Source organism: Copidosoma floridanum, unplaced genomic scaffold (assembly GCF_036245765.1).
Source record: "Copidosoma floridanum isolate Cflo_tuat_1 unplaced genomic scaffold, Cflo_Japanese_pri ptg000025l, whole genome shotgun sequence".
Lineage (NCBI taxonomy): Eukaryota > Metazoa > Arthropoda > Insecta > Hymenoptera > Encyrtidae > Copidosoma > Copidosoma floridanum.
The window spans coordinates 7,469,519-7,484,083 of NW_028321902.1; the positions used below are offsets into that span (position 1 = coordinate 7,469,519).

The window sequence follows — 14,565 nt, forward strand, 5'->3', positions numbered from 1 at the left end:
AGCGGTTGGTTATCCGGGGAACGACCCGAGACGAGATATTCTTTGGTCAGCGGCGTACCTCCCTCCATTACAGTCTCCGTACATCGAGACTCCCAGGGTAAGAATCAAGCAACCCGTAGCCAGCTCTTTATCATCAGGAATAATAATAAAGAATAGCCTGGAAGTTTCACCACTGGCGCTTTTTAGGGCCATTATAAGTATTTACGTTCCCTACTTAACCATCAATTTCATCGGTTCTTTTTAGGATCCACCTAAGTATAAACTACCTTGCCAACAAATACATTTTTATTACCATTTCCGGAAGCGATTCGTCGACTAAAAGACTATATTAACTAAAGACGGGCACTATTAAACCAAGTCAGCTATTCACTGGCAGACGTCACCTGCGGAGTTGTTCTTCGCAAGGCTGGAAAACCCGGTGACCGACGACCCTATACTACCCTCTCGACTCTATGCATTCAACCAGGAATCACTGATCCTCTCCAAGGTCTGCGTTGGGCAAACCTATAACAGCTATGAAGGAAAAAAAACTTGAGCCAACGGGACAGCCTCCACTGGACAAGTATCACTAACCAATCTCCCCATCTAAGATCACCAAAACAACTGAATCTGCAAATAAAAAAGGTGCTTTAGACACCAACATCTTCGACGTTATACCGGGAGACGTTGGGAAAGAGCACTACAACTAGCCCCAAAGCTTCGGACTTTGTAAATTTTCTCCCAATCAGTCTGGATCTTCAACAGCAAGCCAGAGAAGATCACCCTGAGGTATCCAGGCAGTCACAATTGCTGTCAACTGCAGTCAAGAAAGAAATAACTTAAGAAGCTCACCGGTCTTTTTTAGGGCCATCGGACGTCGAACTACTTTGCCAACAAATATATTAGAACTTAACAAAGTTGACAGAAAACAGCCTTTAGGGGTCACACAAATTTTAAGCATGCCAAAAGTCGCAAGAGGGTGAATTGGAAGAAAAGCTTCAAGTGTATCTAATAAATACAATTTTACTTAGGCGTCACGAAACTGACGCAGAAAATTCATCGAGATTGGAACAGCAGCGTCAAAATCGACAACTAAAGAGTCCATTACGTGTGAGATCAGCATTTCATTGTACCCTCACAGCAATCTCTGAAATCTTTAAAGATCCTACTTCAGATTTTTAAATAAGTAGAAAAGGTATTTGTGTTTTTGTGGCAATGAAAATGTAGGGTTCAAGGTCCAGGACTTTGTTGCTCTGGTAATAAAGTTGTGAGATATGAGAAAAAAAATTTTTTTTTAACATAAATTTTTTGGGGGTTTAAAGTCTTAACAGCTTTAAAAAATAGCCGTTTTCGTGAATTACACGGAAGAAACTGTAAATCAACGGCTTCTTATGGCCACCGATTATTTTATGGCATAAAGAACGCACGGTACTTTTCAGCATAATTATTTTTTTTTATTTTTACACCTTATTATTTGACCAAATAAACTATATGGATTCCGAAAAAATAAGTTTTCAATAAGAAGATTTTTGTTTTGCGATGTATCAAGAATATGTGTAAATTTTCGAACTTAAAATGTTTCACATTACATGTCAACACACTACGGTGTTTTATTTAGTAAGTCTCGGGCGAAGCCGAGACGGGGGGCTGCTAGTACCTTATATATTGAGAAAGAGCATGTATGGATGGTAATAGAGAGTGCTTGTATGAAAAGTACCGCCATCTATACATATGCGCCTATAGATACAATGATTAAAGTGTACCGACGTTCGCTTGTATACCTATTGGACGTATTTAAATTCTAATTTACCGACAAGCATTAGAGTCACATTCCTATAAAGGTATTAAATTTTAACAAAAAAATTTTTTTTAGGCTACGTAGAAATCTCTGCTCTGCAACAAAAACTTGCGGAGAACACGATTCATGTAAGGTAAAAGCACCAGTACGTGAACACTTTTTCCATAAAGTCTTTGTTTTCTCATTTTTATTGAATTTCTGATTTGCATAACAACAAAACAGTCATTGCGCCAGTAAGTTTATATTTTTTCCTTTAAAAAAAAAAACAAAAAAGTTTTTCTAGGTCATGTGTACAATTAATAAATTAATTTTAAAGTTTTTTTACCAATGACCCAGTAGATGAACAGTGTGTTCCGGTATTGGTACCAATACGTATTTTTGACCGAGTACTTGAACATCCTATGTTAATTAAATGGGAGAGAGGTTATGTTAGCTGCCTTCTACTGATTTCTATTTTTATTATGTATTGCAAATAACCAAATCAAAAAATTTCTTTTTAGTTTCATTGGTAACAAATTATGAAAACTATAACGACTGGCTTGACATACTATTATTATTGATTAACAGTGATTTCAATCGTTTTTATGTGTTCAAGTACTGGGCATAGGTAAAACCTAATGGTACCAGTACCTGAACAGTCTCACAAGCAACCTCATACAAGTTGCACGAATAAATAATTTTTTTCTCGTTGAGTATAAAGACTTACTGAAATTTAAATTTCGTTTTATCTAAAGAACGATCAAAGGATGTTAGAAACATTTTTTTTTTTTATCCACTTAAATTGAAAATAGTTTATTCAAGCTGTTCAATCTACTGGTGCAATTTGAGGAAGTGTTCACGTACTGGTGCTTTTACCTTAGTAGCACGATATAATCAGAAGTTAAAAACATGTGCCAAAATGCATTATGTTTTATTTCGTTTCAAAAAAATTTTTTCTATTTATAACAGAGTTGGATTTAAAATAAATACCAACTGTTATTTCATTATCCGCGATGCAACTGCTCTGCTGAAATAAAACTAATTTAGTGAAACATTGCATACCATACGTCGACTTATAATTGAATGAAGTTTAATAGTCTTGAATTGTTCATTTTAATATTTATATTTTTCATTTACCTGACTACATAATCATAGTCTTTACTGTTAATTTTTTTAATGTATCATCATGGTTCAGCATCAAATGCGTGATCATACGAAAATATGTCGTAACAAAGAAACAATGCTTCATTTGCATTATTGAAAAAATAGCAGTTACGGTCGTAACACTTATGTACAAAAATCCTACCTCACAGAGACATTCCCGGGTCCGAGTGGTACCTGACCATTGACTTGAAGTAAAGTCTCGCCAGTGCATTCATCCTCCTGAGTTTGCGAACCAGCTCTTCGTCGTACGCATCCGGTGGGCCCGAGGAATCGCTCGCGAGCACCTCGTCCATCCGAGTCTCGCGTCTCGTCGCCAACAGGTTATTCCAGGGCGTCCAGGGCTTGCGAGGGTCAAGCCTCGCGAGCCGCAGTCGCTCGAGCTCGTCACACCCCGAAAAGATCGAGCGCCCGTGCCATATGTCATTCACCAGGTAACCAACTGCCTTTGGACCCACGACAAACGCAAGGCTGCTGGCACCGTCTCGTCTGCGGTAAACGAAAAGGAAATTAAAGTAAGGAAAAAATAAATAATTTGGGATGATCTAAAGGGTGGGGCTACCTAACAGCTTCGTGCCTTCGCAGCTCCCTGAGCAACCTCTCGTGGATATCTGGGTAGTGGCCAGGTCGGCGCCTTGGCCTGAGAATCGTGCAGTCGACACACGTTCTCGAGACCCGCTCGCGGTGATCGGTCTCAAAAGCCTCGAGTCCCCTGAGATGCCCGCATGACGGGCACAGTCGCGTCCGCGTTGATTCCTGCGAATTCATTAAAAATTGTTTTCCCCTGTATTAATGATACATTTCTAAGAAACGTGTATCTATATTTAAAAAAAATCTGTCTATATCTGACCAAACTTGTACTCGCACTACTTGAAACTGAATTTAAAGGAATACTGATTAAAAAATATCCTGATGTCTGGCAAAACTTGGACTCGTACTACTTAAAATCGGTTTGATGTGAAAACTGATTTGAAATTATTTTCCTGCCTAATCTTACTTGGACTCGCACTACTAAAAATCGGACTAACAGGAAAACTGATTGAAAAATATTTTTTTATCTTACCAAACTGGGACTAGTACTACTTAAAATTGAATTTATAGGAATACTGATTAAAAAATTTCCTCATGTCTGACCAAACTTGGATTCGTACTACTTGAAATAGGTTTGATAGAAATACTGATTAAAAATTTTTATCATGTTTGACTGAACTTGGGCTCGTACTACTTAAAATCGAATCGATGGGAAAACTGATTTTAAAATATTCTTCTGTCTGGCCAAACTTAGACTCGTACTACTTAGAATCAGATTAATAGGAATACTGATTTGAAAATATTCCCCTGGCTGATCTTACTTGGACTCGCACTACTTAAAATCGGATAAACAGGACAACTGATTTAAAAATATTTCCTGTCTGACCAAACTTGGACTCATACTACTAAAAATCGGATTGCTCACGGTTTTCTGATTCCAGACAAATTACCGTGTATACTGCACACTAGGTAAATTTTCGGGAGTTCCCTTACCTTGGCTCGATTGTCGTGGTGAGCTAAGGTGTTTCTAGCTAGGTTGAGAAAGGCGAGCCTCACGCGGCTCCTCAGGTGTCTCAATAGACGCCGCGGCTCGAGTCTCGAGGACGGCGAGGCAGCCTGCTCCAGCAGATACAGTTCCTGGTCTATCGAGTTCTCGAGGCTCGTCGATGCTGCACATGTATGCTGGGACGCGATTCTTTTGACCAAGTACGGGAGCTCAACGCGGTTGCTCGGGTCGCACTGTTGCTCGTTGTTGTCGTCGTAGTCGTCCGGAGTCCGCAGGGCATCGTACACGTCCTTGAATTCGCGGGCTCGCTGGACGCTCAATGTGTCGATGCTTACTGGCTGCTTTCCTGCGTTGTTACCTACGGGATTGTACTTTAGTGCTCGTAAAAAGGGACTTTTTTGTTAAATTTGTCGCTACGCTATAAATACACGGAAACGTCATTCTGAGAATTAACAAGCTTTATTTATTGAAACTCAATAGTGTTGATAAATATTGAGTTGAGAGCAGATCAAGACCTTTAATGTGTTGCATTTGTACAGTTTTTTTCTTTGTCAACGTGCGTCAGCGTATATGTCTATTGTATGCGTCCAACGTAGAAGTTATTTAATTTCACACTTCAGGGCTACCGTGCGAGAGTTTAAAGCCGGTATAGATAATAAAAGGGGAATAAAAGATATGGTGGAAAAATATTTCGTCTTGAGATATTCCACGTAGATACGTAATACGAAAATACATGTTTGCAAATGTCAAAGATGGGTGAAAAGTTGGTTTGGTATCTCATTTATTTATCAAAAGATTGTATCTCGATTTTGATGCTATTGTCTCAGAAGTAGTACTCTTTTTTCACTGTTACCTGTGTTTAAAGAGACTCTATCCTGTCAGTTCACGGAGCAAATCAATTCCAAACATGATAAAAGGTGTACTATACTTTGTTGTCTAAGGTCCAATGCAATCAATAATCACCTCTGAGCAGAACAGGCCTCGCGAGCACGTGGAGAAAGTTGGCCCTTGCACGCTCGGCTCTTCTCCTAGCGATGCTGCTTCTCGAGTTTTTTATCGCCCGAAAAGCCTCGACCTCCTGCTCCAGCTTCCTCGCTCGTGCCGCAATCCTCGACTCAGCTTCGTTGTAGGACTCGCGGATTCTCGCTTCCTCGGTGACGCTCCAGTGCTCCACTAAGCTCCGCAAAACCGCGAGATCCAAGGGCTTGTTGACCCCATTATTGGTTGCCGCTGGATTATTCATCAAGTGGAGTTGGCTGCTGATTTCTTGGGTCGACGGAATGGCGTGTTTGGTGCTGCAGTGCATCGAGAAGTTCAATTACTTTTGCTCAAACTATTTGGACTATTGATTGGACAAATGAAAAATCATAACATCTGTCTCGTTAGGACGATTTATTTTCATCCTTCCAAGATCCCTTTAAGACATCTTTTCTCGACCATTCAAGATGGTTCGAAAAAATTGTTTTTTTTTTTAATGTCTCCAAGCCTTTGTCGTTGCATGATTTTTATTGACTTATGTATTTTCAAGGCGTAAAAGAAACACTATAAGGATCTTCGTTTTTATTAATATAAACATAACTTGTATGAAGACGATTGTTAAAAGTTCTGACTTTAAACTTTTTTTTTTTTAAGTGTGCTCTTTACACTCGTATACACGTGCATTTTTGTTGAAGTAGTCACGTTCGTATAAAAATAAACAAAGGAACCTTAAAAATATTTTTAAAATAAGACATGTATGTTGTCGTAACATTTTTTAATTATAAGTGCTCATTGTTTTGACAAATTGAAAAATACATTGCAATAAAAAATAATCATTGGAAGAAAAATTAAAGATATCAAAATTATAACTGAGCAATCTTGAAATTATTAGTTTTACGATTAAAAAAGAGTTACGATCACCACTTTAAATTAATTTCAAAAGATATAAAAAAAAGCATTAAAAATCTTTAAAAACTACCGTAAAAATGTGTAATATATTTTAAAAAATTGTAAAACTCATCGTGAAAGACTTAACTGAAACAACAAAAATCGAAACACATCCTCGAGAGGGACGGATTAAAAAAATATCGAGACCACCGATAATAATCCTCCAATGACTCGAGGGTAGAAAGGGACGATCGATTGTTGGCCGTAAGATCCTCGTTCACATCATCCGCGTCGAGTTTTTCAGGTAAACAATTCGAGCCGTCACCATTCTTGTCCTCGATACGCTGCCGACGACCTTGATAAACTTTGTAAATATTTTTATTATTATTATTCATCCCTTTTTTCCTACTCCTCCTCTCTTCCGTGAGTGCACTTATTTTATGTCTAGGGACCCATCGTGTTATTAATTTCTGCAGGGCAGAAAAGAGATGGATGCTGTGGAACGAGTCGTGAGGATGCAGACATCCATCAATGGATAGGTGTATTACGAAAAAAATTGAAGTACACGCGTACGTATATGGAGCAATGAAATAGTTGCGCATCTCCCTTTAACTTTGATATCGACGAAACGAACCAAACAGAATCCATTATAGACTACAACGTGAGATCCGATGTCTTAGTACCTACATACTGGTGTAATATCGATCAAATAAAAAGGGGATCATTTGTTACTTCAACCAAAATGATTTAACCATTTTTTTAAAGAAAGAGTAAGTTTGCCAGCTGACCTTTCACAAATAAATTTTCGCTGCCATAGTTTGGATAATTTTGATGTCCATTGAGATACTTATTCTTTCGGCCATAATGGTCAGTCAATTTTTTTTTTTTTTTAATCATCATGTCTGTTTTTAAATTCAACCGAGAACTCTACATAGTGCAAATTTGATTTGGTTCAATAAAATGTTTCCACATCAGTAAAAATAGATTAAATAAAAAAACAAGTATTACATCAAAGTCGTTAACAATAACAATTTGGGTATCTCTGACCCCTTAAAAAATGATAAAATGAAATAAAATCTTAAAATTGAAAATTCTCACGGTACATAAAATCGTATGATATTAAAAACTTTTGAAGGGCATTCCTATTTTCAAAAAAGCAAAAATAGAATATACACTATATTACATTTCACAGATATCGGGCACATCTCGAGCGTCGAAGAAATGAAGGTTTAAAAATTTAAGCAAAAGTAATATACTGTCGATGCGATTGTTTTGTAATATAAACTTACTTTAACGAACTTGAGATTATTTAAAATTAACTTTACATTTAATCCAAAATTATAATACTTTTGTCCTTCGTTCCATTTTTTTTTTTTTTTTTTTTTTTTTTTTTTTTTTTTTCTTCAAAAAATTTTAACGCTGCATGAAATTGATTGCACCTATGAGTTTTCCTAAAAAGAGAATAAATTACTTAGTTATACCAGTGTTTAGTAGTATTTCCTATTTGGTACTTTGAATCTGGTGGTGATATCTTGAAATCATAAACGACTTTAGTTTTAATAAAAATTTGGAACTTCTAGCTCTTTTCGAAACATGTGTATCATCTAGAGGTTAAAGTTTATAAAAATTTGCAGAATAAGATTATTGAACATTTCATCTGTTTTGCAACAATAACTTGCGGAGAGCACTATTTATGTGGTAACACGATGTAATCACAAGTTAAGGTCAAGCAATTCAATTTTTTTTACTAACTAAATAGTAAAAATTTATCGATTGACATCATTCTCATTAGAAACGCTATGGTCATCCGTGGTCATTACGTAGAATCTTAAAATCCCAAATGACTTTAGTTTTTAAAAATTCGGAACTTCGGACTAACATTTGAGTATTCGTATCATCTAGAAGTTGAAGTTTGTAAAAGTTTACAAGATAAAATTATTGACCATTTCAAATAAGAATTTTCCTTTCCTATTTAAAGTCATACCTAATACTGCACACAAAATAGGAGATTCCATTACGGGTAAAAATGTCTGCACGTCTTCTAAATTTTCGATTCCATAAACCATCTGCAACAAAATCTCTTTATTGTAAACTATTTTACGTACTATACGCCAAAGATCAATACAGTGTTTGTACACTCATGAATAAGTAGCAGAAGAGGCCAAAAATATCCAAATCTTGTGGTGGCAGGGGAAAAGAGGCGCTTGGTCGACCCTACCTTCGTTGGCGCAGGTAGTGTAGGAGAAAAAAGCTGTCGAGTTTGAGTAGATTGGCTGTCGTAGTTTAAGGGTAGGAGCAACAGTAGCTCTTATTTGCTGCGAGTAGGTACGTGGCATTACTTTGCATTGTAATTGGTTGGAGCAATAAATTTCATGTTCCATCGGCCTAGTTTGGTGGTGGTAGTCATGATGTTAGGGGTGGCTCAATATATTATTTACTGAAAACTATGTCATTGACATTGAAAATCACTGACGCACACGTTGGTTTACTCGATGGAATATTTCCCGTTGTAAGCAGAGACCAAAGAAAGAAGTAAAGGTATAAAAAATAAAAAAAATACGATTTTCTTTATTTTTGTTTTAACCATATGCAAAAGGTCAAAAATTTGTGTACTCTAAAATTGATAGGATGCTATGGTTGAAATTTCTAAATTGATCCCTAAAAATCCACATCTGGATCACCTAATTTTTTTCATATTCGAAATAAAAATAAGAAATCTGGAACCATAGGAAAAAAAAACACTCATTGGTTGCATCCGAAATTTTTACTTACTTTTTGAGATACAGTTCACTGAAAAATAAAACTACGATAGAGATGAATGCATAAATATTTTTTCAAGCGTCAAAATCAAAACGAGAATATTTCATCCAACTTTATTCAACATGTGCTGAACAAAATGTTTAGGTGTGTTTTATTGTTTATTTTTTCCAGTTTCTAGTCGATAACAAATATTGATTTTTTTTACTTTTTCCTTACCAAAAAAACAACAACGTGCCCATTGAAACATTACTACATTGACGTTAAATATAAAAATACATACACACCAAGAAACAACTAGCTTGTTTTTTTCTACCAACATCCAAAAACGGGCACTGGATCGATGACATAAAATATTTACCAGTGAATCAGTGCTGGAAGAGAAACAGATTAGAGGAAAAATAAACGAAAAGAAAAAACACGCGCAGGACACACACGAATAATTGTAAATATATTATAAGCATGGCTGCGTAGTAGAAGGTAGTAAAATTTTGTTGTCATGCACATTGAACGCATCAGTACGGACACGCGCTATACTAGGAAATTAAGTATTCTTCCTTGGCTCAATTCTACACAGTCACTAGTTCATTTTATGCCAGAAAGTAAAGATGAGCCATCGGAAATTATGGCCTTGGTAAGGAAAAGCTCGGAGAAACTTTTATAAAAGCCTATAATTATATGTCCTTAACCGCTGGAGTATGGGGTGCGTTGAGAGAGTTTTGTATACGTATGTGTTCGGAATAAAGCCTTATTTTTACTTTCATTCTTTTTCTATTTTTATTTAGATCAGTTAAGCGATTCATGGAGGAATAGCTGAAATAGAAAATAATGCCTCAAATACTAATGCAACATTTGATTTAATCCCTGTCTTCAAATAATCTTGCTTGTATATACACTTATAGCACGCAGATAAAAATTAGCACAGAAAATACGTTTCCTCGATGTTTTAACTTTAGGAAATAAAAATTAAAAAAAAAAAAAGAAAAAAAAACTACTCACTTGGCTCAATCTACTCAAGACGAAGTTATTATTTTTAGTTTCCTTTCAATATTTATAAGTATTAATGTTTTCATCCGAAGTTTTTTCTATAAGGAGATAATACTGAATTTCTTACAATTAAGACAATACAAACTAACCATATTACAATTTTCAAGCTTAAAGTAAACTCAGCGTGGTTTATTCTTTTAAATTATTAATTTATAAAATTAATTTATAAAAATGAAAATAGAAAGTCATTAATACTTAAAAGGTATTTAATTATATTTCTTATTTTCTGATTTTATTGTACTAATCAATTTTCTCCTTGCCATATGAAGATTAGCGACTGTGCACTGAACTGCTTCTTCACAATCTGAAGAAAAGTATCTCTCACTTTTTGCAATTTTTACCGGAAACCAAGTAAAATACGCTTATTCTCTCAACTACCCAATAATATTTCATAAAAGAAAACTAAAAAACATATTCGTACTTGCAGCAGTAATTGAACATCAAATTTCTAAATTGCATAAAAAATGGAGAAATCATGATTCGTACGCAAATTGGTCCTAGAAATTTCGGTCATTTAATAAATTTGGCACGCTAAAAACCAACTAAAGTTTTTAAAAATTAGCAACATCAAACTTTTTTAAATGTACCAAATAAACTTTTATAAACATATTTTAATAATTAAATGTTTTATAAAATAACAAAGTTATTAAAAAGTTCATCGTTAAGAATACCGAATCTGTATTAAGGGGATTAAAAAATTTGTCATTCATTAGTTTCATTGTAACCCGTCCTACATGGATTGGCTTCTTATTTGTTTGTTCCCAAAAATACAAAAAAAAGAGGGGAAGTGTGGAAGGGATAAAGTATGTTGATGGGCGTGACATTACTCCCACTTGATGTCCAGTAAATTTTGGTAGTGGGAAATAGAATACCATACCCTTCAAGGCACAACCCTAAAACGACACTGTCTGTCAGTGCGCCAGCTAGACAACACTTCAACATAAAGTGATTACCGCATACAATATTTCCGATTCAGTTTAACGAAGAAGCCTAGCTTTTAACTTCATAGTCATTGGCGAGAAGTGTCTTGCAAAGCTCAAAATATCAAAACTCCCAGCATCGAAAGAGAGTCTATTCCAGCCGTGCCCAACTTGGTCCAAGGAGTTCCGGGGAATCATTATTTGCGTCACGAGTGTCAAGTTATCAAGTAAGTGCATGTTGAAGTCTTCTCTCTACAGAACTATATTCATCTCGTCATTAGCGAAATTATATTGTTTTCTATTAACTGATATATCGTTTTAAAACAAAAGCAGCGGAATACTTCTCAATTCATTAAAAGCTATAATATCTTTGAGATTATATAAAAGAGTAAATGTTTAATTTTCATGTTATTGTTTTTGCTTATTATTTCTATTATTAATACCATTATAATTACTACTCACATTATTTATCATTATTACTATTGCGATTTTCTTTTTTATTATTATAATTTATATCATTATTATCATTATCATTATTATTATTATTATTATTATTATTATTATTATTATTATTATTATTATTATTATAATTTAAAGTGTGCCTTGGCGGAAACAAACATAAAATTTTCTCTTTCTTCACCATAAGCATATGTCAAAAAAAAGTTTATTTGGCGCCAATTCAAACTATAAAAATGCAGTATTAGCATAGAAAAGCTTGAATTTTGTTATGTACGATACATGCAATTTTTTACACATTAACGTACTTAATGCATATTAAGTCATCCTTAAAAAATTTATTTTCTTTTAATAACACTGGTGCTTAATCTTTGCAAATTGGCGCTAAATTTGCTTAATTTTTCTTGATGTAAGTTTACACGCTTAACCAATTTTTTTTTTAGCAAGAGATTACATTCGATAAAAAAATTACCAAAAGCTAAGCAGATTTCGGCAAGCCCGTTATCTTATTTTTTGCATCCTGAGTATTTAATTTCAATCCACTTTTTTGTTTCTTTAATTTTTCATCATAGATTTACGATAAAGTTAAAATGTGAAGAATGATACAACTGACGATGAAAGTAATTAATCAAACTTACGAAAATTGACTTTCGAAGAAAATGCAAAATTTATCTTTTCTAGTATATTATGAATTGTTTATCTTAAAATGCCTGTATCAGATTAAAATTTCGATGATATACGTAACAATTTTGCTTTGCTCTAATTTTGGGTGCATCTAACTGTCAATACACAGACTTTTTTGATATTCTTAATAAAATGAAGTCAAGCATTTAAAAAAATGTCATTGTCTCTGTAAATAAGTCTGTTTTTCGATCATGTTGTCTATCTTATATTAAACCAATTTGTGTAAACATCGCTCGAATTGTAAACACGCTTTCACACCACTACACTCTCACACCATTGTACGATTCGCACAGTAAGCACTTTTTTGAATTCGCTACATATACGATGTTTTTAATTTGCTAACCTTCTCTCGCAACGGGGGGAGCATGTTTAGTCGAAACGACTAAAATTCGTAGACCGCCTTGTGAGCGGTGGAGGATCAACCTCGCAGCACGCTGAAGGTGGCAGCACACCGAGTTCACACAAAATTCATCGCATATCCACATATGCAACCGCCAGTCAATATTTTTCTTACCTTCTTCCTTTTTCTCCTTTTGTTTCAGTCGGTACAATTAATCGCTCTCGCGCTAACTCATTAAGTCTCTCTCTATACTCTCATTAGCTAAACATTTCTCTCCTTCTCTATCCTGCACCTACATGTCCATCTTCTTTGCTCCCATGAAGTGTCCTCGGGTCATAGGTCTCTCCCCCTCTCTTGATTGCTTACATCGTTCTCTCTCTCTCTTTTCCTGGCTTTTCACATAAGGTGTAAGGGATTGATGGGTCCTGACGACTGCAGCGGGTGGGAGAATTAAAAAGGGAAGGAGGGTCTTGCGACTACTTTGAGTGAGCGCGCTGGGTCAGTTCCGAACTATCTGTCTATACAGAGTGGTCTACAGTTGTCAACTGCGATCTCGAGTATCTGGCATAGTTGGGTTTTATATTCGTCCTACTGGTTTTTACATCTTTTCTCATCATCATCACGCACACGAGTATCTGGGAGTCACCTTTTTGGGGTTTATTTCTCTTACGCTTTCCTTTTTTTATCATCATCGTCATCTTCATCATCTTCGAGAAGCTCGGCGTGCTGCGAGTAAAGCACGGCGAAAATCCGCTTCACGGACCGTGCGACGTTTGTCAATTCATGAGTTTTTTCGAGACACGTGCAGACGCGCACGTATACGTTTTCTACACACAATACACAAGTACACACTCTTCATTGCAGGAATTTTATTTTAAAATTTATTGTTCAACCTCACTCGTTTGTATTTTCATTGATTTTTCTTCTCTTGGGTTTTTCTTTTCGGAGTTTTTCCCTTGAGCCACGAAATATATCTTTGTTCGTGGCTCATAATCAGTGCATTTTAAATTTATTTCACCTAGTTGATTTCCATCCTCCGTTTCGATAAATTTAGCAAAATTGTCTTTTTTTAGGTGGATTTTAATTAATCATTTGTAAATTGAGTAGTTTTTTTTGTGCCGCAATCCCTCCTAAATTTCAAGTAACAAATAAGTTGACTTCGTCGAAATAGACGCAGCCAACAGGGCAGCAACACTCTTGCTACAATTCAAACTCTTACATCATACTAAGGCAAAAATATAGTAAAAAGGCTAAAAAAAGTTTTTAAATTCAACTTTAAATCAAGTGTAAAATTGTATTGTCGTGTGTGTGTGTGTACGTATGTGTGTATATCACCTGGTACGATATTTCCATTTCAGTTTGACGGAGGAGCCTAACTTTCAACTCCATAGTCATTGGCGAGAAGTGTCTTGCGAAGCTCGAGACAACAAAACTTCCAGCATCGAAAGAGAGTCTGTTCCAATCGTGCCTGGCTCAATCTAAGGAATTCTTGAAAGTCATTGTTAGCATTACCAAAGTCAAACTATTACGTAAGTACATGCTCAAGTTCTCTCTGTTGCAGAAATATAATGATCTCGTCATTAGCGAAATCATGTTGTTGTTTTTTACTATAAATAAACTTTAAAACTAGTGTAATACAGCACAATTTGTATCTTAAAGCTATCTTTAAGGTTATATAAAGACGTAAATGGTTGTAGAGCAATTTTTTTCCTATAAATAACAGTAGTACTTGATGTTAGCAAAAACTGTTCTTAACACGCATTACAAAACTTTTGTTTAATCAAAAGATTCTACAGAACTCTAACTACATCATCCACTATTTTGTAAAAAGCTGAGTAAATTGTATAATTTATCCATGATTAAAAAAAAATGTTTGTCTGAAATAATTAAATACTAGCCTAACATACATTGAAAGCAAGAATATACAAATGCGTATTTTACAATTTTCATGCCTAATTAACTTGGGACCATGCAATAAAAATAGTATAGTTGAACAAATTTTATATTTTCATTCAATTCAATATTTGCTTTACTATGCATT

At 35.2% G+C, this 14,565-nt stretch overlaps 1 protein-coding gene across 1 annotated transcript in view; it reads right to left on the minus strand.

Moving 5' to 3' along the window:
- Window positions 1-3,063: 3,063 nt before the first annotated feature.
- The window catches only part of LOC111642809 (IQ motif and ubiquitin-like domain-containing protein), a 32,653-nt gene continuing 21,151 nt past the window's right edge, over window positions 3,064-14,565 (minus strand). The window contains exons 4-8 of the mRNA XM_089595507.1: window positions 6,531-6,684; window positions 5,418-5,749; window positions 4,442-4,812; window positions 3,480-3,673; window positions 3,064-3,406 (exon numbers count right to left, since the gene is read on the minus strand). Coding sequence (XP_089451633.1) covers window positions 3,064-3,406; window positions 3,480-3,673; window positions 4,442-4,812; window positions 5,418-5,749; window positions 6,531-6,684 — 1,394 coding nt within the window. The remainder of the gene's footprint in view (window positions 3,407-3,479; window positions 3,674-4,441; window positions 4,813-5,417; window positions 5,750-6,530; window positions 6,685-14,565) is intronic.